The sequence below is a fragment of the Takifugu rubripes genome, chromosome 22 (genome assembly GCF_901000725.2).
Source record: "Takifugu rubripes chromosome 22, fTakRub1.2, whole genome shotgun sequence".
Lineage (NCBI taxonomy): Eukaryota > Metazoa > Chordata > Actinopteri > Tetraodontiformes > Tetraodontidae > Takifugu > Takifugu rubripes.
In genome coordinates this window covers 7,757,209-7,782,671 of record NC_042306.1, presented here as the reverse complement: position 1 = coordinate 7,782,671, position 25,463 = coordinate 7,757,209, and the positions used below count along the sequence as shown (strand labels likewise).

The window sequence follows — 25,463 nt, the reverse complement described above, 5'->3', positions numbered from 1 at the left end:
GCTGAATTTCGCATTTGTGATTCGTCACTCTTCCAAACAACGTGCGAAGCTCAGTGTAGCCCCGCCCATCCGTACCTATGCTCAAGTAGTCTCGAGCCCGCTGAGACAGAAGAACACACCGGCACGAGGGAGAGGGGAGCCGCTTCTGTCCTGACGTAAGCTATCAAAACTTTATTAACAAGCGATAGTGAACAATCCGCTATTAAATACAAGTAATTTACTTTAATCAAGTCACTCCAGACTTTTAGGATTAAGCATATTCACCAAATGCAGCGACGGTTTTGATCACTTTTAAGAAATTATTTTATTTCAGTCAAAATTGTTGATTGTAGTCCAACATAATTTTTAAAAATCAAAAAAAGAAGATAACATAGATAACAATGAACTATTTATTTCATTGCAGAGCAGATGAATAATCTGATATTGCTATCCGACAGACACAAGTGACCAAAATCTCTGAATGTGTTATTGGCAGTGAGATATCCACAATCTATTCTATGGATCTTATTATATTATATTATATTATATTATATTATATTATATTATATTATATTATATTATATTATATTATATACACGGGAATTCTTTATAGTTACCACAGTCGGCATGCTAAGAACAGTAATAGCCCTGACAGCAGTGCTCAAGCAAAAAAGAAAGTTTTGTGAATACAGAAAACACAAAATGAACAATAGATTATACTTGTTGAAAAACCAATGAAAGGTAAAAAAGTGATTGTTCATAGTTGTTAAATGTCAAAAAGAAATCTATTTTCCCAACAAAGTTCTAAATTTGACATATTTTAGAAAAGAAATTCATGCTCTTTATTACTGTATACTGCACTTCAGTATAATTACTGTATAAGTTTACCCGATTTTCAATCCCTGCACTTGATTTCTGGTTTATTGGTTACACATCTGATTAACTGATGCATCGCTGAAAGGTTCAGATATTGATATTGATTATGTGCTTAAAGAAGAAATGGTAGGTAGAATTGATTTGTTTATTTTCAATCTGTTGGTCTAGTGAAAAACATGTGACATGCAAACCATAAAAAAATATTATTTTCCTCAATGAGCTTTTGGAAATTGCTGTTTTGGTACCATGTTGACATTAACTTAGACAATGGTTAGAATGATTCTGGTAACTCTTCCATCTGCAGTATAGCTGGCAAGCAGATGGTTTTCATAGATTAACGGCCTCATGAGCAGATTAGCTCACTGTAGCTACTGCTTTGCTGACTGCTTACCTGACTGTTTGACTGACAGGCTGTTATACTCACGGTTGTTTTATAGAAAGATGAGTGTGTTGTCCTTCACTTCACAGTTGATGTGACAGCTGAGAGGACAAACACCGACATCAGTGCCTAAACCCCACCGATGAATGACTGGGAGGTTGTCTTGTATGAAACAGTTGGGGCAGAATAACATGTTTCCCCTCCTCGCCTCATTGTTACGATAAGGGAGAGCAAAATTGATTCGGGTCTCATTTCTTCAGGCTATGTGACACCAAGTCAGCAACATCAGGAGAATGGCTGTATTATTACACCTGAAAACAGTCGGATAAACACTCATACCTCTTCCTGGATTTTCACCTGACAAATGTCAAACTGGAAATAGAAGTGTGTAAGACAGCTCCCCACCCCTTACATGTGTTCGAACCCCGTTAGAAAATCGTGTGACCCATATTAACACCCACGGCCTCCATTTTTCTTTCTTTCTTTCTTTCTTTCTTTCTTTCTTTCTTTCTTTCTTTCTTTCTTTCTTTCTTTCTTTCTTTCTTTCTTTCTTTCTTTGAAAAGGCTCAAAACAAACAAAATATTCACAGAAAGATTCAATCACATAATTCACATAATACTGTTTATTTTGAATAATCAATGGTTACAAAATCCATAAAAACTGAACTACACTGTCAGAAATTTTCAGTGAACTCAAATCATTACAGTAACATCAGATAACCATGCTTGGGAGCACCTGAAAATAAAAAGAAAAGAAATTCTGAGGAAAACATAAGAAACATGAAATAAAACATGTAGCCCTCATGATAATCCTTGCACAGAATGCACAAATTTTCCAGGAAATATATTTAGCATGTTTCATTAATCAGATTTGAACCAGTTACACACCTCAATTTGTTGTTGACAAAAAATTCACCAAAACACCAAAGTCCGAAGCACCCAACTGTCAAGCCGAATATTCATAAAATGATAAAAATGTTCAGACTGTGAATCACAGCATGGCCACATTAGCGAAGATTTGAAGCTGCTGAATTATAGTCCAAAAAAGTAGTGTTGTAATTGTTAAACAAATCATCATGACCACACACAGCCGACTAACAAACCGATGACAACAAACATGACGAGTGAGTTCATATTACCGGTATTCACACAAGATCTGTTTTTAAACATGAAAGAAGATCTTTTATGTGTCAGATGTTTCTCTCAGACTGAAAGTCTGCTGCCAGTGCCCCCCCCACACACACATACACACGCGCACACGCGCACACATGCGCACGCTTGCGCGTGCAGGCAGCTGTAGTTCTCTCAGGAAACAGGTGCTGGATCACAGTTGTCTCTCTGTGTTAAAATGTCTGAGAGGTCACTTTGTAAATGCTGAGCCAGCAGAAGTTAAAGATCACAATGACCCATTACGGTATTGTAATCTAACGCATGGAGGATGACACGGGAATGTCTTTATTTTCTCTTTCACCCTGTCACCCTGCAGCAGATCTTCTGGTGCTTGGTGGTCAGAACGAACAGAAACTGTACACCCATCAACTAGAACATTATGACTGGCTGTCTAACATCATGTTGCTCACCTCTTGTGCTGCCAAACAGCCCTGAGCTAGTGAAATATGGACTCCATTAGACTCCTGGAGATATGCTGTGGTTTCTGACACCCAGATGTTAGCAGCAGGGATCAACGTGGGCACCCTGACTGGTAGCAAACAGTGTTTTACTGTGTTCTGACACTTTCCTATTACCCCTTGAACCAGCATTAGCTTCTTTAGAAGTTTGAGCTGGTCTGTTGGATCAGACCACCCAGGCCAGCCTGAGACCTGGCCTCTGATGACCCTTTCACACATTGATCCTGATTCAAATCTTTACACTTGCCTGTTTTGTTTTTTTTGCTTCTAACACATCAAATTAGAGGATAAGATTTTGATTTATTGCCTCATAACCCATGTAATGAGCTTCACGTCAGTGGCCACTGAATTTTACCTGATCTGTGCACAACCTGGCGCTACACACACATTTCCTTAGGGACACATAGAAAGTGCAGGAAATAGTTCAACAATGGTCTTTATTTTGACCAATGGGACTAATGATGTATTTACAGATGTAGTCAAGAACAATTTTGAGTGAACAATGACATTTGGTGGCACAAACAACCGGATTTTACATGTCCATGTGAGTTATGTAAATTTTGTGTCTTCCTTGTCCTCTTTTTCTGCCTGTAAAGATGGAGGAGTGTGACCTGTTGAAGGAGAGGCTCCAGGCCATCACAGTAAGGCCTCACTCCTGCACAGAATCTTCACTGCAGCAACAACACTGTAGCAGAGCTGCAAGTGGCCTGTTAAACCTCAGTTCAAGGTTGTTGGGGACTGTTGTATTTTTGTTGTTAAGTCATTATTTTCTTTAACAGGAGAAGCGTCGTGTTCAAGCAGACATTAGACAGAAGAAACTGGAACTGGATCAGGAGAAACTTAAACTTCAGCATCTAAAGGTCTGTTTCATTCTATATTTAAACCTTTGAGCACAATAGCAGTGGAGGTATCATCTGGAATAAATATCATCAGTAGTGATTTATCACCATCCAGTTGCCTGTCGTCTTCACAGAGATCACAATCATTTTTTAACTGAATTGATCTCCTTCCTAAATGATCAGAAAAAGTCTGTGAGAGACAAATGGCTCCTGCAGGACTCAACTTCCCACGATGGAACAGAGTCTCCACAGCAGTACACTCTACTGCCTGACCAGCAACAGACCAGAGCACTGCAGCTCAGTATCCACAGGTGCACACAGACACACACACACACAGACACCCACACACACACAGACACACACACACACACAGACACCCACACACCCACACACACACACACACACACACACAATATTGTGCCTGTCACTGTTTCTGATGCATTAGGATAGAGAAGGAGGTGGAGTTTCTGGAGAGGGAGGAGTCTATGATTTCCACCAATGAGAGCTTCATTCTTAATCAACTGAAGGCTGTTGAGAAAAGTTCAGAGGATATAATCAAGGTATCCACTTTCTTTCTCTCTGTTTCTCTCTCTGTCCTTCTCTGTCTGTCTTACTTGCTCTCTCTTACATCTATAGTTTATGCTAACAACTCTTTTATTCATTCGTATGTGTTCCAAAGGAAGCCCACAACAGCTTTGTTCCAGGTAAGACACTGTAAATCACCAGAGGATGCATAACAATGAGATTAACAAGAACATAACAACTATTCAAATTGTTTCACAGTACTATGAAGAATTTAGCATAAATGAATTAACTATGTAAAGTAAGACATAGGTAACATTGCACATACCGCATGAACGCATGAAGTAAGCCAATAATTACTGTGTTAAACTGCTGATGTTAATTATATTAGCTAATAATCTGATTTAATTTGCAAATGAATCAAATCAGCAATCACATGTTAATCCCAGTTGTATTTTCCATATCTTAGAGCCTTATCCAATCATCCCACATGGCCCCCATATCCCAGCATACCTTGCTCCACCAGCCAACAAACACTGTGAATCAATGACACCCAGAAAAAGTGAGCTGCAGAATTTGTCAGAGTACAGATGAATCTTTGCAGCATTAGTGTCAACTGAAATCTGAATCCAGCTGCAGACCCATTCAATGAATGTTATTGATGTTTCGTATGAAAACTGTCAACAGTGAGGTGACACCTGGAGCTTTATATAATAATTATGCTAATTACAACTTAAAAAAACAAAAGTAAAACAAAAGAAAAAAGGTTTTGGTGTCCACATGCATGCTTTGACAGTTTTGCTTATATTGTATAGTGATCTGTGTGATCACCTGTTGTTGTTCTGTTTTAGCTCATGATGTTGTAACCCCCCCAAGTTAAACTAATTTTACCTGTGTATTTCTGCATCTCAGCTTTGTTTGCCATGGAAATCAATGTGACTAAGAATTTACTGACTGGGGAGAACACAGTGGTTTCCACTGCAACAGTTCCTGCTGAAGAACTGAAGCATCACGGAGGGCTCAAGGTCTATGACGATGGCAGGAAGTGTGTTTATGCCTTGAATTCACGAGAGGTATGGTCTGACTAGCTAGAGACCAATCTAGCAAAACTCATTTTCTGTTCCGTAATGTGTGCTGTAATATTTTTATATTGGTAATATTCGAGCTGAATGGTTGCCATAGAAACCAAAATCATGGCGCTAATTACAACTCGACACATACAGCTATTCTGGTGGAATTAACAGTAACAGCTAACTTAATGTAACACTTTTCCCCACCAGTTTTCTAGAGAAAATGGACTTCTTATGTTTTACTGCTGACCTCATCATGAGCAATGTTCGTGTCCTTTTAAGGGTTCAAATGACCTGAGCAATGGTTCCAAGCTCTCTGCCAATGAAGTGGAAGAGCTACTGAAGAGTGCCACTGTGCACCGCCAAGCAAACTACCGAAACCCACACCTGAACCATCCCAGGCGGGGCAAGCCAGGTTTTTACAATAACCAGCAAGAGACAGAAGTGGAAGGGGCTGACTTCCAACATCTCCGAGGTCACCATGGTAACAACATGTCAAAAAACGTCTTCACCTTTAGGGAAAGCTATATGGGGTTAGAGCATCAGCATGGTCACAAGGAAAAACAATACAGAACACAAGACGAGAGGGTTAACCATAGCAACCATAACAATCGATACAACCATGGCAACCATAAGGATGTCTGCAGCAGCTCGTACCAAGTGAAAAACTGTGTTCTGGAAAATTGGCCTGCTAGCCACCACGAAAACAGTGTTGGCGGTCCTCTTCCTAGATCACAAAACCAGGAGGTACTATCACCCCGACAATCGCAGCTCTGCTACACTCCAGCCAGTTACATTCCTCTCAGTGACTACATCACCGTGGATGAGGAGGAACTGTTCTGCTTTAGCCCAGATGGAAGCACAGCCACCGCCACCGCCACATACAGTGGCCCAGCTCACTCTAAACGAGCACCCTCCCCTCTGTATGCCGATGATACCCCATACACAATTCTCAACAATGTGGACACCACCGAGCCAATCACTGCCATCTTCATGGGCTTTCAGTTGACGCAGGATGACAGTGAGCAGATGCCAGAGTGTGAGGCTTCCCTGAAGGCGGAGCTGATCATCATCGATGACAGCGATGATGAGACCAAAGAGACCAAGACTGATCCAGGAAGCAACAGCTGTCAGGCAGGAAGTCCAGCTGTTGGAAATGTTGGAGTTGGAGACAGATGGATGGAGAAGCAGGTGGCAACAGGTATCAGAAAAATGAAAAAGAAACACAAAGCGTGCTGTGCTGTCTGCTGATTGCTCCGACTAACACGACTGTCCAAACTTAAACACCAGCACCCCCAGCTTAAACTACACCGTAACAGTATGTTCCCACAGATTCTGTACAGCTTTGTCACATTCCTTCTACTTTAAAACCCCTAAGACTGTTGTGAGGTATAAGTGGTACTTTTGCTCTTTCGTTTCATGACATTAATTTAATAATTATTTAAAGATTCCATGATGTAGCAGGGCCAGTGTGTGCTAATGTGCACAAAGAGCTTGATGAATAATAATGACAGTTTATAAGCCAGTTGGCCCCATCCTCCACCCACCCCCGTAATGTTTGACCTGCCCCCCCCCCCGAGGTTGTAAGGGTAAATAACTCAACAAAGCAGTTTACAGAGCGATAACCAGGACCTCTGGTGGGCCAACATTACGGGATGATGTACAGGGTTCAAATAATCACTGTTAAATTACTTAAATGTCACAGTTTATAGCTGCAGTCACTTTGAACCATCTGAATCAGCTTATCATTGAGCCAAAGATTTTTGCCAATAAGTTTTTGCCAATAAGACAAAAAAACTTTTAAAAAATACTAGGTATGGCCAGTGGACTCAGTGTGTTTTGATTCTAAATGATAGATTTTATATAATGATACATGTCACTCTCTGTCTCTGCTATGTGTTGTATTCTTTTAAAAAACAGTAGAAAGGAATACAGCACTGCTATGGCCCAAGTGTGGGTATTGCGGTTTAAAGCGCTCTCTGTTGGTGTAAGGTGCAAGTGACAAAATAATGTTATGCAACGTAAAGGATTATTTTAGATCTGTCTCTCCCAAAACAGATGCATTTACTGTCCATTTACTAACTGGAGTTTTCAGACCATTAACCTTCATTGTGTACATGAATAAAGACCTCCATGCTCAGAAAATCAGCCCAGAGTTCAAAATATTTAATACAATTCTTTTGTTATGATACTAATAATTCAAATTCTATTTTCTTTAAAAATGGATGAATTTTATTTACTTAAAAAACACTAATGTTGATTTTGTACTAACTTTTTATGTATGAATTAAATTCACAATTCAGAGCTGACAGCATGTAACTAATAAACCTTTCTTACACTAACAAATGTGGCTTATTCTATGCATGCCTGACCCTAATAACATCTGTGTGTGTGTGTGTGTGTATGTGTGTGTGTGTGTGTGTGTGTGAGAGAGAGAGAGAGAGAGAGAGAGAAAGAGAGAGAGAGAGGATGAATGATCCTATGTAATATAATTTAGCTTGATGTCGTCCTACTATATATCCATTTACGCTGAACGAACTGAGGTCATCACTTTGCACACATGTGTGAGTGTGTGTGTGTGTCTGTCCATAAATTAATACCAGTATTTTTATAAGACTTTAAGGGATCAATGCTGAGTTTGGATGCAGAAACAGCAAAATATAGAGCTCCAGTAGCCATAATTCCTTTTTTCTGCAATAACAAGGCTCAGAGGAGATGGTTGTGTGTTAGAAAAATGGTACTAACACAAAATAGTTCAAATATGGCAAATATGGCATGTGTCCTAGTATAATCGGGTTGCCTTTCTAAAGGTATGAAAATTATTCATTATCAATGAGGAGACAAAGATTAAGTTCTAGAGATAGTTCTACAAACACTTTCCCTGTTAGTGTGGAGGGATAGTGGAGGTGTTGGGGATCTTTGAGCTCATTCTGTCCTGGAGTCATGACAGAAAGGATAACGAATCCCTACTGAATGGTAAATGAATGTTGGCTCACTGTCAGCATCAATGATCCATGTTGATATCATCCATGTTACTCACACACGCACGCACACACACGCACACACACACACACACACACACACACACACACACACACACACACACACACACACATACACACAGAGTTTATTGACTATATGTTTTGCAGTAAAATCTGCTGCATTTTAATAATTCTATTGGCACCACACACAGTCTGACTGATTACAGCTGTTGGCAAGTTCCACCTGACACTGATGTGTGCTGTTGTTTTGGATGATGTTGTTAGAAAAATGTAAGTTACAGTCACAACAGACTTTCCCCGTGAGTGCCGCTGTACTGATGTTCTGTTGTTGTGTCAGCTACAGGAGGAGTGAAACAGGTTTCACCGGCCATGTAGGAGCTGCAGCCATCATGGCCAGTTTGATCACACTGTTCCCAGTAAACCTGGTCTGGCCCACAGGACAGCACATGGTGTTGTGATTGCAAGTCTTATCATTGTTTTTATCCTTATTTAAAAGTTGTGGCCTGTGACAGCTCTCATCAGACAGACTTATTTAAGTTTAAATCATTTTAGATGCAAGACTCATGGAATGACAGTAATTTTTTTCTTTTGTGCTGATGATGACAATGGATTTATGGTAAATTTGTGTAACTGAAGAATACAAAATGCATTAATGTGAATGACTCATGTATCTGTTCAGGACAATGTAGTGTAGTTTGACTATGACATGAGGTCATAAGGTAATGGATCAACACAGATTACAGGTGGTACAGTTTAAGATAATCTACCTGTGTGGGTGGAGAAAGGTCATTGTAACCATCCCATCATTATCATCATCATGGCTGTTGGTAGTTTATTCCACTGATGATGAAGGAAGTCACCCAAGTTTTCGCTGATGTTATTGTTTTCAGTTTGTAACAAACTCGTTGTGGAAAATATGTGCATAATCAGTCTGGAAATCTGCATGTACAATATGTTGTTTCTAGAGCTTGTGCCCAAATAATGTAATCTCTAAATATATAAATATATGATGACAATAAAGACTTTGGATTTCATGGTAGACAATTAAAAATCACAATGTTCAGGCGTCACACACTTTTATTGCAGATGTAAGCATTTGGCGGTGCTAAATGGCAGAGTGTTAAAGGCAAATCAGTCCTAAAGAGAAGAGATGACAGAAGTGAGGAGGAACATTCTAGCATTCATTCCAAAGTTTCAGATTTAAGCTCAATTCTCTACATGTTTGCAAACTGACCGTTAATCTGAATGCAGTACATTCTTTAGCAGTACCAGGTACCTTTTCTGCAGACAGGCTCATAATGTGTGAGTGGACATAACTGTCTCAATGTTTTATTCTTTTATTCTTGCGAACATTTCAGTTTCCTCTTTTTAGTAAACCAAAAACAGTTCAAACAATAATGCTTCCCAGGAGAAACTTTCAGAGACTAAAAGCTTTGCTTGTCCCCTCAGGTTGTTTGTTGCCTTTTAAAACATAAAATTACTGACAGAAAGTCTGACTTAATGACTGAGTCAAATATCGAACAGCTGCTTGGAAATGAGTTGGTCCAGGATCAAGATCTGCTCTTTGCAAAACTGTTACATAGTCTTTGTCTAGACTTTGATCCCTTAAAACATGGTGATCATATGATTGGCAAGATACTCCAGCGTTGGAGCAGCTTATCCGTCATGCCCAACAAAAGAATGATTTCAAAAAGGTTTCACGCAGCAAGCAAGGACAAATCCTACCTGTCAGCACAATAGCCCCTAAACTGCAGCTCAGCAGATTTATAGCATTAGCTTTGGCCACCAGGTGGCGCTCTTACTGTAACGTGTCTCTGACCAGTGCTTTCTGTATATTGATGTCTTCCAAGCAAGAGAAGTTCTGTTCTGTGTAAAATGTAAACTCACAATTATCCTCTGGGGAAGCATCGATTTATTGCTAACTCCAAAACATAAAATGGTGTCATGCACCATTTTGTAAGGAAACCCAGATTCTTCTAACAGGCTGTTGAACATTAATTAAGCTATTAATGTTTATTGATGACAGTCAGTCACTTTAGCTATTAGGGTGGATCTGAGACCAACAAAGACCAACAAAGCTGTGACAAGCTTAAATATGAAGGGTGTGAAATTCAGAAGAAATGCTCGCACGCATACGTGCACACAGTCACACAGACATTGTCACCTAAAAACATAATATAACATAGATCTTTTGCCAAGAAGCCTTTAGAAGGATTTTGAAGCAATGCTTGGTTCATAAATATAGGCATTACATTACAACAAATCTCTTTATAGGAATCAAGACAGTACATATAAATATAGAGAAATCTTTACTTTAGGAGTAGAATATGTGATTGTTTTAAAATTCTTCAGATTCTAAGCATATAGAGCCATAGGCAGGATTTATTTTAATTTTTTTTTTTAATTTTTTTTTTTACAAACCTTTGTTTTTAACAGCATAACATGATGGCATGTTGTTCCTCCTTTTATAAAGCTGTTCTCATCTGCTGATGTTACAGCTGACTTCAACCTTGGAGGCTGAAATGTGCAAAACATCCCAAAACAAAGAGAAGGGAGAAGCTTTGAAATGCTGCTTAGTAGGAAGCTAGCTGGTCACAATGTAAGCTGAAGTTCTACAAATGTTAACCTGACTCAAAATTTAAACTTAAAAACTAAATTTTATTAAAATGCATTCAACTATAGGCTGCAATACAACTAAAAAAAAATCAACAAGAACTGAAATATTAATGATTTTTACTACCCAGCTAACCATCGCCCTGGAGCCTACCTTGCCATACAAAATTTGATTCCCAAAGCAACCGTTTTAGTTAAGCCACCATGAGAAGCTGGTACATCCAAACTGTCTATCAATGGCTCTTTATAACCTTTATAGCTCTGCTTTAGCACACTGAAAAGCACAGTAGTTTTTTTTAAAATTATTTTTAAATGTCTGTGCATAGCTACAACAATTTATAATGCTGTAGGCTGTCAGTCATCCCTTGTACACTCACTAAAAATTCAACTAAAAATGCCACTGCCCGGAGAAATGTAAAAATGATCACATCACAATCATACAAACTCAATAAATATCAATAAATAATTGTAGTAATACCAGGAATATCAAGGAAATGACACTGAGTATGAAAGGTTATTCAAGGTTACATTCCTGAATGTGCCTCCACAAATTATTTTAAACCGTGATGTAATTACACCCACTCTATTGTGATTCACCTCAGACAGAAAAGTGATTAAAGGACCATACACAACTTTCATATATCTATAAATGAAGAAGATATCTATAGTGTGACAAGACAGGCAGTTACATGGTGTCATCCAGACATTATGCAGGAAGATGGATGATCAAACTACTGTTTAAATATCATGGAAAACAGTGTGCATTAAAAAACAGTTCTCTCTACGTCAGGCAGGCTGCAGTCACTGGCTGAACAAGAACTAATCAAACGGAGGAAGATTAAGACTTTAAATGGCTTCAGATTTACTGATGATGAATAGCGCCGCTGGTCATTCTTTTTTCTGGTTGGCTAACAGGGAGGCCTCCCATCGCTGTGCCATGGCGTTCTGTCGCTGCGGCACTGAGGAGAGGGACAGGGGAAACTGCAGGGAAGGAAGATTCAGCTGAACCACTGGAGTAAACGGTTGGAGAGGACAAAGAGATGGACGGAAGGAGGACAGAATGAATAACAGGATGGATGGATGGATGGATGGATGGATGGATGGATGGATAGATGGATGGATGGATGGATGGAAGTGATGAGTCAATTAAAAATAGAATGATGAGTGTAGTTTGTGAAATTGTTAATGGTTGTTAATTAAAGGATAAAGATATACCAGTGCAGCTGATTAACAAATTGTAAAAAAAAACAACTAATAATTGATAAGAGAAAATGGATGAATTGTTATGCAACAGGAACACTACAGAGATTTAATGTTCTAAATAAATACATAAATGAATGAGTGACTTAATGAGCCAATGCATTTGATACTGTTCCTAATATGAGTATAATTGCTGCACACGTGGCTGCTAACCTTATGGTCACACGACAAACTGGATCGTTCTATTTTTCGGGTCCTAGAGGGGGATGATGGAGAGGAGACACATCTGTCTGGAACCTCTGGCACTGAAAAAAGAACATTTCATACTGTTTAGTGTCCACAGGAAGTGAACTAACATTTCCCCCTGGTGGTTCATATAAAAAATGCAGCTTTTGACTTATATTAAAAGTGGCGTGGTTTGTGCTTTAATAAACTTCAACACAAAAGTGTGTGATCGGTTAATCGAACATCTTGAGAAAATAGTTTATAATAATTTAGCAAGTTGTAATATTTTTTTGGGTTTTTGATCTGGGAAAAAAAGTCCAGGAGACTGTACCTACCATTGAAACTGACGGCATCACTCAGGCTAGGAGACACCAACACGGTATCATACCTCTCTTTTCCTCTCCTCCACTCATCCTCCCTCCTCCGTCTCCACATCTCCTCCCTCTGCCTCTTCCACTCCTCTTCCCTCTGCCTTACTACCCGAATCTCTTGCTCTACCAGAGACTGGCTACTAAGAGATCGCAGCTTGAAAAATGGGTTTGATGTGAAAGTGCTTTCCTGGGCTTCAATGGACACGGGAGCAGAGCTTAGACAGAATTCTGAAGCGCTGCGAATGATCAGATTGGAGGTTTCCACAACAATGACATTGGCAGATGACACAGTGTCCAGGCTTAATGGGCCCCCAGCAGTGGAAAGCATGCGGTTCCTGGAAGTGGAGGCAGAGCAGTCGGGCTCCAGAATAATGACATTGTTGGCTGTCATCTCATGGTACACAGATCTGGGAAGAGGAGAAGAGGAGGAAGGGGACGGGGAGACAGATAAAGATGGGGTACGACAGGCTGGAGGTCTGGGAGGAGCTCGTCCGGTCTGCAGGGTGGAGGGCCTGAACATGGATAAACATCAAATAAGTTTTCATTTTGGATCTTGGTCCACTTTTTTACTACACTGTTGTGCACGAGATCAAACCCATTTTTGATTGACAGGTTGTCTGACTGCTGGACACATTTATCACTCAGCTGGGGTCAGTTAGAAGAACCCCATTTTCTCAGATAGTTACATTTAACCTTACTTCCAATAAGGAAAAGGACTTTTTTAGTCATCTTTGAGCGCCCTTTACATTACAAGTGTGCATTCCCCCATTCACACTCATTGTTGGCTGAATATCCAATTAGTAATAACAAAAAACACAGTCATTTACCAAAAACAGCGTAACAGAGTATACAATTTTTGTCTTTGGGAATCTGCTAAAAACATGTTTGACTAATTCAGCCACTGTAGGTAAAACATGTAACCTGCTGGTGAGTACAAAGAATAAACTAGGAGTGGAAAAACACAATGTATTTTTGGTTCAGAGTAAACTATGGTTCTGGTTTGCTGTTTGGAAAACCAGCTAGTTAATAGTTGCAGGAGTTTTAAACACCAGAAAAAGTGGGAAAAGGTAACAATGTTTTTAGAGGCCCTCTGAAAATAAATAGACTATTTGAGACTCGTGTAAAATAAGAGATCGCAGTTCCCTAATCTCTCGGAAATGTAGCTCACTTCTAATCTTCCTGACTCTAAAGAGTTTTGTATGTTGTTCAACAAATGCTTTCTGCAAACAGAAGCTGCTTTTTCATTGTTAAATCTTCACCTCCACGTAAATCTACTGAATGGAAAATACTGTCCACTGTCTCAGTGTCCAATTTACTGCTGGACAAGCCTCTAAAAAGACAGATTACCTTTTCTGCATGTTGTTACCTGGGAATAGTTAGGCCTTGTGCCACTATCCCTCTCTCCCTGCGGTGTCGCGCCTCTCTCTCTAAAGTCAGCCGGATCTCTCTCTCTACTGCTGTCTCCGGCTCCTCCAGGGGGCTTCGGTATGACAGGTCATCCAGACCTGAGTCCTCAGAGCTGGGGGACATGGTGGATGAGAGTGGGGGCTCCTTAGGAATTGGTGAATGGATCTCCCTTTCAGAAGAAATGAGAAATTTTGATATATATATTCAGCTGAACATTGGGGGGTTTGGGAAATATCTATCTATCTATCTATCTATCTATCTATCTATCTATCTATCTATCTATCTATCTATCTATCTATCTATCTGTCTGTCTGTCTGTCTGTCTGTCTGTCTGTCTGTCTGTCTGTCTGTCTGTCTGTCTGTCTGTCTGTCCCCCCTCACACACACACACACACACACACACACACACACACACACACACACACACAGACCCAGCTATTGCATTCATGGTAATGTGTGTGGGTGAACCATTCTCTGTCCACCCACACACTAATCACACCTCTGCTGTAAAGAACAAAGTGTGGTGAGTCTGGAACTGGATCTGCAAAGATCAACTGATGAGGGTTATAGCTGCTATACCTGTCTTCAGTCTGGGTTTTCTTTCTTTCTGTATTTTTCTAAAGTGGTTTGTCATTCATCAGCTGCCCACATCACTGCCCCTGTCACTCCACCCACTTTAACCATTTTAAAATTGAATGTGTGGGTAGAGCTGGCCTTTCATCAAGGACGTTAGCATCATTTAAGAGAGAAAAAGTGTTCCTACCTGTGTTTCAGCCGGGGACTGCGGGTCGGTGGGTACAATGTAGAGTGGGTGCCCTGGAAGCTCCCCTGAGCTCTCAGGCCTGGTTTAGGGATGGGATGTCCTCGAACCTCCTCCTCCATTTTCCTCCATTGTTGGCGGGCCAAGAGAAAGTCCACGTGCTCAGTGGAGACGTTCTCACTGAGGGTGTCTTGTTGGACACAGAAATCTACAGGGATCTGATGTTAAAGCAAAAAAAAAAAATCATTAAATAGGTAATGAGGTGCCTTGACTACCTCTGATTCAGCAGCCTCAGTTTGAACAAAAATTCTATATTTACCTGCTGTCAACATGTACCATTGACACTCACAGCACATACACAACAATATAAGGTTCTTTGTATTTTCGTCTAGGTTTTCGATACTTGTCTGTCATGATGTGACTGAATTGGATCAGGTCATACCTCATTAAGAAATCCAGCAGCTTTACTGCTTGCAGCACTATCATGTTCTGAAATGTTCTTTCAGTTTAAGAAAAATATAACAATGAGAGTTTGTGCCAGACTGAACCAGCCTGTCCAAGGTCTTACCCTCTTGTCAGGGTCTGTAGAACTGGCTGTCGAGCTAAATGAAGGCGATCTCATGAGCACGCCCGTCCTCGATGTCATCTGATCATCAAAATCGTCCTCTCTGCAACTCCTCTCAACTTCCTCCTCTTTTTGCTCCTCTGTCTCGTCTCTTTCCTTGTCCTCTCTTCTTCCTCCCTCTTCTCTGTTCTCTCCATCACAAATGATGTCAGAAAGTTCTACAGCTCCATCATTCTGGTGTAAGACATCACAGGCAGTAAGGGAAGCCCACTGGTCGTCCCCTGTGTCACTGTCCGAGTACACAACAGCAAGCTCGGCCTGGAGGCAGTCGCCAAGGTCGTCTTGGTCTGTGACCTTTAGATTCTCTGAAATTCTAGTTTCCATCAGCTGTTCCGGAGGTGAGGGGGTTGAAGGCCCATTAGAGGGGATAAGTGGCTCTGCCCCAGCATCAGCTTCTACTGTTCCCATCATCTCTCCATCCTCTTCTTTTCCTTCACATGTATAGCTTAGATCTACAATGTTCTCTCTTTCTGCCTCGTTTTGTCTGTCTACATCTCCCCTTCTTCCTGTATCTTTATCACCTTCCTCCTGTGCTTCTCTTTCCATCTCTTCCCCATCACTGTCCCTTTCTTCCTTTGCTCCAATCTCAAAAACAAGATAGTCACACTCTTCTCCATCAGCTTCAGCCTCCTCTTCCTCCTGCTGGTCTTTTATTGGCTGCTGCATCTCTGGATCCTCTGGGTAATGGAGTTCTTGGACTTCTTCACTGTGCCAGCTAACAATGTTTTCTCTTTCCAGGTCTGTCATTGGTGGGGATGAGCTAATCTCCATGGCAACGGGATCCATCTGCTGTACTGGATTTGAAGTGTCGTTCACAGGGTTACTGTTGCTGGCAGAAAGGTTTCCTTGGTTACCGTCTGTTAGTTCAGCTGCTGGTCTTCTTAACCCTGCTGTAGCTCTCTGTGGGCACAAACAAACCATAACCTGAAAATGCCATTTAACAGGAATATTATGTAAATATTGTAATCTTATCTTTAAAGAAAGATGTAGTATGCAAAATGTTAAAAGGTCAAAATTAGCTGCGTTGGATGTATGATTCTAGGGGTTCCCTCAGCTGGAAGATCTTCAGCAGGTTCCAAATGAGAACATATGAACCCCTCCCGAGGCACTACTATTGTGCCCCAGCCCCACCCATAGTAAAACAGGCCCATAGTGAGTAGTGGGTGCGTTCATACTAAGCATTATTACATCCAATTAGCAGCCCGTGGAAAGCTTTGACAGAGTTTCTCAGCCAGTCAGCAGCCTCCACCCCACATGTGTACTAGCTCACAGGCTGCATCATGACCAGCAAGTGATCCAATGAAATGACTGACGTTGGCACACAAGCTTTTCAAGCTAGCCCATTAAGACGGACACAAATGGTAGCTATTATGAAACATCAACGTGAAAAGCAAAGCAGCTTGGATTCATTTGAATTCACAAAGAAATGCTCCGAGGAGCAGGAGGAGGAAGCTCCTGCCATTTTAAGTAACGTCACGAGTAATGAGTTACCTTTTGGCTCCGCCACCCTCTCCCCATCAAGACCTTCCGTAGCCACCCCCTCACACCAGCAAAGCATGTAACAGTAGGCTAACTTTAATGCTAGTGCCTGGCTGTCTGTGTGCACATTATCCGGAGGGAAAAATGAAGCACAGTAAAATGCAGAAATGAAGATGAAGGGGGGACCTTTTTAAAAAAAATCTATTTACAAGAGGCCCACCAATAATACAAATCCTAGCGCCACTAGTGGTATGAATATGAAATAATCTGGCTGGAACTGTGAGGAATCTGTCCTGATGGGATGTTTGCCATGATTTGTGTATTACTTTATATTTCTTGAGTCAAACATGGGTTGATGACACATTAACAAAAGCAGCCTGAAACAGTCACACAGAGAATATTCCTTTAAGTGAGCATATATGGCCCGTAAATATTTCATGTTCTATACGCAGGGCCAAGCCTTCATATCACTACCATGGCAACAATGCGTTGGCTGTGAGTGGGTTAGAGGACTATTATGGTCTGTTTTTACAGCATGTGCTGATGACAGCTGCAAGATGTTGCTATGGCAAATCTAAGTATAGAAGCAGAGCTCGGTGATTTGTGTTTCTGTTCCGTAAAGGCAGCACTCTGATCTCACATTAAAAAGCATCTATATCTATCTATATCTATATCTCAGCTAACTTCTTGTGTCACGAGAAAATTTATGCTTTAACACCAACAGTATTAAAGGTGTTTTCTTTATATTTTCTGAACACAAACAGAGAATCTCTAAAAACAGTGGTGCAAGCCACAACCTTGGAACATTTAACAAAATATACCGGTATGTAAACAGAACAGGCTGCTCTCTGCTAAAGCCAGTGTGGCAAAATTGATTTGAACTAATAACCCTCAACTTCCAAAATCTCAAATATATAATTTCTGTAGTACATGCACATGTCCTTCACTAACATTTAACAATTATTTAAAAGGTTTTGTTTTTAATACTGTCACTCAGAACACAACATTAGAGGCAAGAGTGCAGTACAGCCTACCAAAAATTAAAAAAAATAGAAAGTGATTTATGTATATTGCTTAAATGCTTAGTGATATCAAAAACAGCCCTGGTTTATCATTTCAGTGCAGATCTGAGTGAGTTAACATTTAATAACTAAACAACTTTTAATCATCAGTGCTGATAAATGCTGCATCTAAGTTGTTTGTTTCTAACCATTTGGACTTTATGACACCTTTCAAGTGGAATTGTTTTAACCTTGGTTAAAAAATTACTCAGATAAAAGATAAAATATTCCAAGATTTTGTGTTGGATTCAAGATTTGTAAGAGACATTCTGCATTTCAACACCTCTTTTAGCTCACAACTTACAACAAGGTTGACAAATTTTAAAACACTCCAATTTTCTTTTCAAACTCTGGCAGGGTTCCCTCCCCAGCAAACAGCTGTCTGGCTTAACACACAAAAACACACAAAATGACAATACTGGCTCACATGACCCAATTAACTCATCAAATAGAACCCAATCAACAACAGAACACAAGTGCAAACATGCCCCAACACAGCCACTGTGGAACACTATAATATATACATATAAGGGTTGTCAAACGATGAAAATCTTCAATCTAATTATTCAGAGGCTAGCTGTGAATTATTTACAATTAATCCTAAATATGAGTGGAGAAAAAGTCACATATTCCCTCTGGGCCGTATTGTTGCAAGAACAGAAAAACAAATGACCTGAGGCAAATATAATATTTGTTTTTTATTTATATCACAAATTTAATAAACTCAGTCTTTTTCTTCAGAATGAAAATATGTTATTTACATATGTATTTTTAAAAACATAAAGATAACATTCAAATCTATTTAGGATTTTTTTTTAGCAACTACAGGATAGATTAATGGAATGTTTTTTTGTTTGGTTTTTTAACTAAAAACACACAATTCAAACAGTTCCTCACACCCCCTTTACCTGTTCGTCAGTTGCTAAGGATAGCTGAGTTAAATTAAATATAATTATATTCCTGAATATAAAGCTGACTGTATCTTCTGAACAATGTGGGCTGTGACTGAGAAAATGCATGCATGAATGCATGCAGTGCCAGCCATGTCATAGGCTCCTGAATGAGCAGCATGGAGGACTCATTGCATGAGGCAGTCCGCCATATCTATCGAACCTGGCTTTGCACCTGCGCAAAGCTGTAGATGCAGTCCCACTGTAGGAACTTTGGGGTATTGGTGGGTGTCTCCATTGGTGGGTGTCTCCACTGCAGGAACCTCCACTACAGGAAACTCCCTAAAACTAAGTCCTTGCTCCAGAGTAGGTACTTAAAGTGGATCTGGGGAAAAAAAAGCCCTGAGTGGGGCTTAAGGATTACTCAACACAGATTGGCTAAACCTAGAGCACAATGAGATGCAGAGTGCAGCAGAAGAGAAGCATTAGCCTAGCAGACACCTCTTCTCCTCAAGTTAATTGCATCCACAATCACATATTTTAGAAATACCACAGCAAGTGCTGTTTAACATTTAGTGACTCACTGATGTGTACAGAGATACAGCTTCCAATAGTTGGGATGTTCTCACCAAATGCCCTCCATTGTTTGAAATTATTCTGCACATGCCTCTGCAGTGTTGTTCCTCTGTCTTCATTACAGTGAATCCTCTTCCCTCATTTGCTGTTAAACATCATAAAGTTTGCGGATTTCAGTTATCAGTTATATGTGCCTCTTGACAGTGGCTTGAAGGACGTATTGAGAGTTGCCACTTTCAAAACTTCTTTGAGGCCCAAGTCCTTGAATATATTGATCAGTCCTTGGCTATCCAATAGTATTTGCGATTGTCAACTTTTCAGTTGTAGACTTAATTAATGGCCTGTTGGCCTGGGAGCTTCAGATCCTGGGATCTGCTGGAGCCACTCCTCCGGTAGGGGTCTTAGCCCAGGGATCCCGCTCCACATCCTCTATAACTCCTCTCTCAAAGCCTAGTATTTCTCCAATTTCTTGTGCTCCTTCTTCCTGATCTTGCCGTCATTTAGGACTCCTTCTTTCCACATTCTGCACCTTGTATCTTACCTGTTGTGATAGAACCAGGATTCTATTGCTCTTATGCTCAGAGATTGTTTTTGTGCTGCCATGATCAGTTCCTTTGTGCTGTTTTTCATTCCAGAGTTTTCCAGCCACTGGTGGGATTTCCTGATAGAAGGCACTTCCTCAGTTTGCCAGTGCGACATGCCAAGTAGCAGCTTGTCTTCCCGTGATGGTTCCAGCTGTTCTTTTCAGTCTGGTTTCTGCTGCCTGGGGTATTCACTTAGCAGCTTGTCTCCATCACCTTTCTGATGTACTCCCTAAGGTTGTCTTGGTCCAGGATTTTTGCTGCTGATCTGATCCAATACTAAATAAACACTGTCTTGCTGATGCCCTCTGACCGGATAAAGTTTGCTGAGACACAGTTGCATTGCTTAATTTGTTAGATTTGGTCCTACTTTCTCATCGGTATAGTGGTGGTAGAACATCCGAATTAGTGCTTACATTGCCACATTGCAAATAATAATAGCAGTAAAGCTGATGGATTTCTTAATATTTAAATGTGAAGAAGAAACCTGATGTTTTGAATAGTATTTCTTTTTGTCTGGCCAGTGACCAGAAATGCTTAGACTGTTAAGATCTGGCATTTATATCCTAATGCTCAAGCAAACTTTCTTGGATCTGTATTGCAAGAGAGTGTTTATTTTTTAGAGAAAGAAAACTAGATTGGAAGAACCATACTCTTAATGCTACTATAGCACCAATTCAAGTCTCATAAAGATGATGATTGCGAGTCATACGGAACAGAACACTCAAGTCAACAAGCCTCCCAGTTGGTAAGGGATCATTCCAACCTGCTCAGAAATGGGCTACCGTAACAAACTTAAGATGCACTTGAAGAGACCAGATTAAGAGCTAGAATGCTATGACACCATCTGTAAATCACATCCACGGCACATTGTAGCAATGATGCCTCAGAATGTGGGTTCACATGTTTAACAGGAAACACAACAACAACACAGTAAACAGTTGGGATTGATAACAACATCTTGCTTGTGCAGATATCTATTTGTAGTAAAGATCACTACTTTTGTAATGTGACTACAATTCTAAGAAGACCAACATTAAATATATGTTTTGGGTTTTTTTTTTCATTTGAGGGCGTATGAGAATTGTGCACTTCTGTGACCATTGAAACAAAATTTGTGTCCCAACATCTGGGAACAGACTGGAGAGCTATTAGTTATGGCACAGCTCTTAGCTCTAATCCATCCTATCAATCTTTGTCTGCCTGGATTTGAACCAGCGACCTTTCAGATTATTGCAGTCGTGTCTGACCTCACTGACTATTGCACCCAGGTTCAATTTCCTCTTCAGCTGAATTCAGTACATAGGTATCAATATTTCAAATTAAAAAATGTTTCTAAAATTGATTATTTTATTGGCAATAAAAAACATAATTTTAAAGAGATGCAGTGTAAATGTGTGTGTGCGTATGTGTGTTCGTGTGTTGGGGGATTACAGCACAGAATTAAGCATCATGCATCAACAAAAAAGTGTGTCAGCAGCAGTAAATGTAGAATGTGGATTTCTACATTGGCCTGTCAGCTATGTGCTATCTTATAACATATCTCTAATATGAAGGTTGTAATGAGAAGAGCCACTTCTGGCAGGTGACAGCAGAATCAACTGTGTTACATAAGACAAAGCATCAGAATCGTGACAGATAAGCGCGGACATATAAGCCAGGAAAAACTGGATTTGATGGCAGCTCGAGCTAAGCCAAAGCCTGGGCACGAGAGTCTGAATACTGCCAAATCAAAAAACATTCCCAAATCTCACTCCATCACACGAGGAGAAGGAGGAGGAGGAGAGCAGAGAAAGGAGGAGAGCAGAGAGAGGAGGAGGAGGAGGAGGAGGAGGATGGCGATTAGACCTCAGTGAACAAAAAGGAAGATCGCTATGGTCTATTTTAAAGGTTGTTGCTTCTTTTATTTACCTACCAACAGCTTCCAGCACAGCAACCAAAACGAGATCATCTCCAGGCGACCGCGCCGCGCGCATTCCTCCCTGCCTCTACCCAATGGCAGCCCAAGGAGCCAAGCGGCCACCCGCTGGCGCGAGGAGGGACGCATGCAAAGCTGGCGGCTGCGGCGCGAGAATATGTGTGTGGTGGAAAGAGAGAGGGAGAGAGTATCGATGCGTGTTGTTCAGCTGCTGGTGAATTAGAGCAGAAAAGACAAACCTGTATTGACAGAACATGAACCTCTCTCTCTCTCGTTCTCTCTCTCGCTCTTCCTCCCTCTCTCTCAACGTGTGCAGCTATTAATTTTACTGGGTTAGATCTTTGGGGACATAACTTCAATCACTGGACCAGTTATGGTAATGCAACAGACTCATCAACATCGATCTAAAATTAATATATAGAAATGTTTTAGAGACAATGGAAGTTTTTCTCATCCCATCCACATGAATTCTAAAATTACATTCTCTTTTCCACATTGTAAAGTTCCCTATTAAAATAACAAGGTTTATACCAGGTTTCAATAAAGCGGTTCAGCTTTGTGCAGCATTATCCTGAAGTGCATTTAATCAATCTATCAATCAATATAGCATTTGTTACAATCACAATTGTCTCTAGGCACTTTACAGAATCTAAGGGCCTGACCCCTAACAAGGAACAGCGGCAAGGAAAAACTCCCCTTTAACATGAAGAAACCTTGAGCAGGACCAGGCTGCTATTCAGTTCATCAACTATTCAGTTCATCACAAGGCTTCATTCAGTTGTAAGAGTTAACAGCAGATTGTTGCCAGATTAAAGCCAGTCATTACATCAGCAGTCTAGTTCAGGGGCAGCTGAATAATGATTTTTTATCTAGAGGTCAACCCTCTGCTTTGCTTCCATCTCATTCTGTCCAGTCTGCTCTGGCTCACCTCCCTAATCTCCTGTCCTGAACCAGCGGGGTTTATGTATCTGATCACCCATTTCAAAGGTTTCAACCTTGAGTGACGTTAAGGTCTAACAAGCAGTCTGTCAACGATTAAGGCCAGGAATCAATCACATTTTCATATAGTTAAAGTGATTTTTCAGTTCAAATGGTGATGATGGTGAATCAGGAGAACAGGGACAGTCTAAACTTGGCTTCTGTAGATGAGTTACATGATGAAGTTAACAATAATATTCCACTTGGTCAAAGTGAGCACAAATGAGGGATTAAGCATCACTATAAGAGCAAATAATCTGCGCAGGCAGAGCAGATATTGACAGATGGCAACCAAGGAGTGAATCAGTAAGCAGACTTCAATACTGAGCTGCCATAACAATCTAATGAAATAATCTGAGTGTGTGCGTGCGTGCATCCCAGCATATTTTAAAATGTTCCAGTTAAAGGCCAGTAAGATCTGCGGGCATCCTGGTGCAGGACATTAAAGAAGAGCCTTTCTCTACTCAGGGAAACATCTCTGGACTGCTGATAGCAAATAGATTTATTTAAAGGATTCAAGAAAGGAAAGTTTAATGGAGCAATTTAATAACCCAACAGTGTGTTCAGTGTGATGAAGACTGACTCCCAGGTGAGGAAAACAATCCTGCATGGTTTCAGGAAAAAGGAGTAAAGATCAACAGCAGCAGCAGTGCTGGTTATCATGAATAAGGCCATAATGCAGTATACTGTAGAGTCACCAATGACCAAATTAAGATAATAAAATGACTTAATTAATTAATTCATTTGTTTGTTCGTTTGTTCATTCATGTTGAGCCAATCCTGACATTTATGAAGTGCCAGGGTGTCTACTGCTCCATCAATTTAATTTCTTTTTCATTTGATGTTGTAAAAAGACAACTGGCTGTTACCGTCCAGCAGTACAGTCATTCAGCTGTGTAAATCATAACAGGCGTTTCCGTTGACACGATGAAAGATAAGGTCACAGCCAGACGATGCCGCTGGCACGTCAAAACTCGTTGCCTTCCTCCCCCTTCAAACTGTGTTAACATCAACGTGTTTCCTGTATGACACAGTCATGGATCAATTAAATAACCTCTATGCTGAAAGAGACAATCTGGACAAACTAGTTACATTAATTTTAGATCACAGAAAATTCTACAGAAGTCAAGATAGATGAGTGGCTCAAGATCTGAAAATGTTTATATTATATCTATCACTAAGGTAATCGTCCGTCCGTCCGTCCGTCCGTCCGTCCATCCATCCATCCATCCATCCATCCATCCATCCATCCATCCATCCATCCATCCATCCATCCATCCATCCATCCAACCAACCAACCAACCAACCAACCAGCCAACATAAATGTCATAGTATTTGAACAATGCTAAAATACTCAATAAAATTCAATGAACATTTCGGTCCTTTTTTTTTCTTTTGTTGTGCAAATATAATCCACACCTACAATGTTCCCAAATTTCCAGATGACTTATAGTCAAGGACCACCTCCACTCTGAAATTCCTACATTTCCCAGAATACATGTTAATTATAGTAGTCTAACCAGGGACTCATGTCCTCTGACCAATGTATTGTCTTGAGTGATTTAGTTCATATAGTTTATCATCTAAATCATTTGAACATTTAAAAATCCTTTTCATTTTAGCCAGCAGCAGCAACAGCGGTAGTTGTAGTAGTAGTAGTAGTAGTAGTAGTAGTAGTAGCAGCAGCAGCAGCAGCAACAGCAGATCACTGGTAATATGAAATTCTCCATATTTTGAGCCATTTTCAGAAACTGTGCACCACTAACACATCAAGCATAACAGTATGCTTGCTGGTTGTAAATTATAAATAGCAGAATATAAAAGAGAAGAAATAGTCTTACCTCCAAGCTCCGGCTAGGGTCACTGGTTTCACTGGTGTGATGGAAGCTGGTTCTACTCTGACACACCACTGTGGTTCTTACATTATCCCATCTCTCTCCTTTATATCCCCCCTCCCCCCTCTCTCTGCCTCACACATTTCAGTGCCAGCAGGGTGCATATTGAGTGTGTATGTATGTGTGTGTAGGCAGCAGCCAATCAGAAAACAGCAGTTTTAGTGACTTCTGTGGCCCCCCACATGTTCAGCTTTGCACATTCTTATTAGAAGACACGCAGACGTGCCACATTTGCGAGCGTGCACATGCATCTGACATCTGCAACTGTCTCATCCAACCTTTTTGAAGATTATCTCTCTTTTTCATGTTGAAATTCAACTGGATAATTTGCTTTGCTCCCTTGTTGTTTATCTGCCAGCATTATTGCATCACTAAGATTTTGCAGGAGTGTCAGCCAGTTTAACAGTGTTTATCAGAGCAGCTTTGGTTTTGGTTGTCACTCTCATTTACATGCAACCTTGTGCAGGTTTAAGCGTGTTACATAATAAAGTGGTGCACAATGTCATATTTTAATCAGAAAGCAGAACATAGGCCGCGGGGTGAATGATTATTCATGGAAAACATATAAATATAAATCAGGCAGAAATAT

The 25,463-nt window shown here is 40.4% G+C and overlaps 2 protein-coding genes across 5 annotated transcripts; one reads left to right on the top strand and one right to left on the bottom strand.

The window, feature by feature from the left end:
• Nucleotides 1-90: 90 nt before the first annotated feature.
• Nucleotides 91-10,710, top strand: palmda (palmdelphin a). 4 transcript variants are annotated; one of them, XM_029831470.1, is made up of 11 exons: nt 91-155; nt 3,459-3,503; nt 3,642-3,722; nt 3,885-4,012; nt 4,147-4,261; nt 4,381-4,405; nt 4,693-4,785; nt 5,136-5,296; nt 5,576-5,777; nt 6,025-6,216; nt 6,299-6,443. In XM_029831470.1, the coding sequence occupies exons 2-11, from the start codon at nt 3,459-3,461 to the stop codon at nt 6,310-6,312; spliced, it is 1,056 nt and encodes a 351-aa protein (XP_029687330.1). In that variant the 5' UTR covers nt 91-155; the 3' UTR covers nt 6,313-6,443. The 4 variants fall into 4 exon arrangements, with proteins under 4 accessions (XP_029687330.1, XP_029687328.1, XP_029687327.1 ...); XM_029831468.1 differs by adding an exon at nt 8,639-10,710 and having other exon boundaries at nt 5,576-6,494; XM_029831467.1 differs by adding an exon at nt 8,633-10,710 and having other exon boundaries at nt 5,576-6,494.
• On the bottom strand, nt 9,355-24,923 carry LOC115248030 (uncharacterized). Its single transcript, XM_029831466.1, has 7 exons — nt 24,821-24,923; nt 15,440-16,396; nt 14,875-15,089; nt 14,071-14,280; nt 12,669-13,216; nt 12,322-12,413; nt 9,355-11,889 (listed from the first exon to the last, which is right to left on the bottom strand). Exons 2-7 carry the CDS (start codon nt 16,280-16,282, stop codon nt 11,797-11,799), a joined length of 2,001 nt encoding a protein of 666 aa, XP_029687326.1. The 5' UTR covers nt 16,283-16,396; nt 24,821-24,923; the 3' UTR covers nt 9,355-11,796.
• Between the last annotated feature and the right edge of the window lie 540 nt (nt 24,924-25,463).

Excerpts from the sequence above, each read along its gene's own strand:
- palmda (XM_029831467.1), top strand. The coding sequence starts at position 3,459 with ATGGAGGAGTGTGACCTGTTGAAGGAGAGGCTCCAGGCCATCACA. Across the intron at positions 4,013-4,146 it reads CTGCAGCTCAGTATCCACAG|GATAGAGAAGGAGGTGGAGT; the intron begins GTGCACACAGAC and ends CTGATGCATTAG. Across the intron at positions 4,786-5,135 it reads ATCAATGACACCCAGAAAAA|CTTTGTTTGCCATGGAAATC; the intron begins GTGAGCTGCAGA and ends TCTGCATCTCAG.
- LOC115248030 (XM_029831466.1), bottom strand. The coding sequence starts at position 16,282 with ATGGATCCCGTTGCCATGGAGATTAGCTCATCCCCACCAATGACAGAC. Across the intron at positions 14,281-14,874 it reads AGTCCCCGGCTGAAACACAG|GGAGATCCATTCACCAATTC; the intron begins GTAGGAACACTT and ends TTCTTCTGAAAG. Across the intron at positions 11,890-12,321 it reads GTTTGTCGTGTGACCATAAG|TTTCCCCTGTCCCTCTCCTC; the intron begins GTTAGCAGCCAC and ends CCTTCCCTGCAG.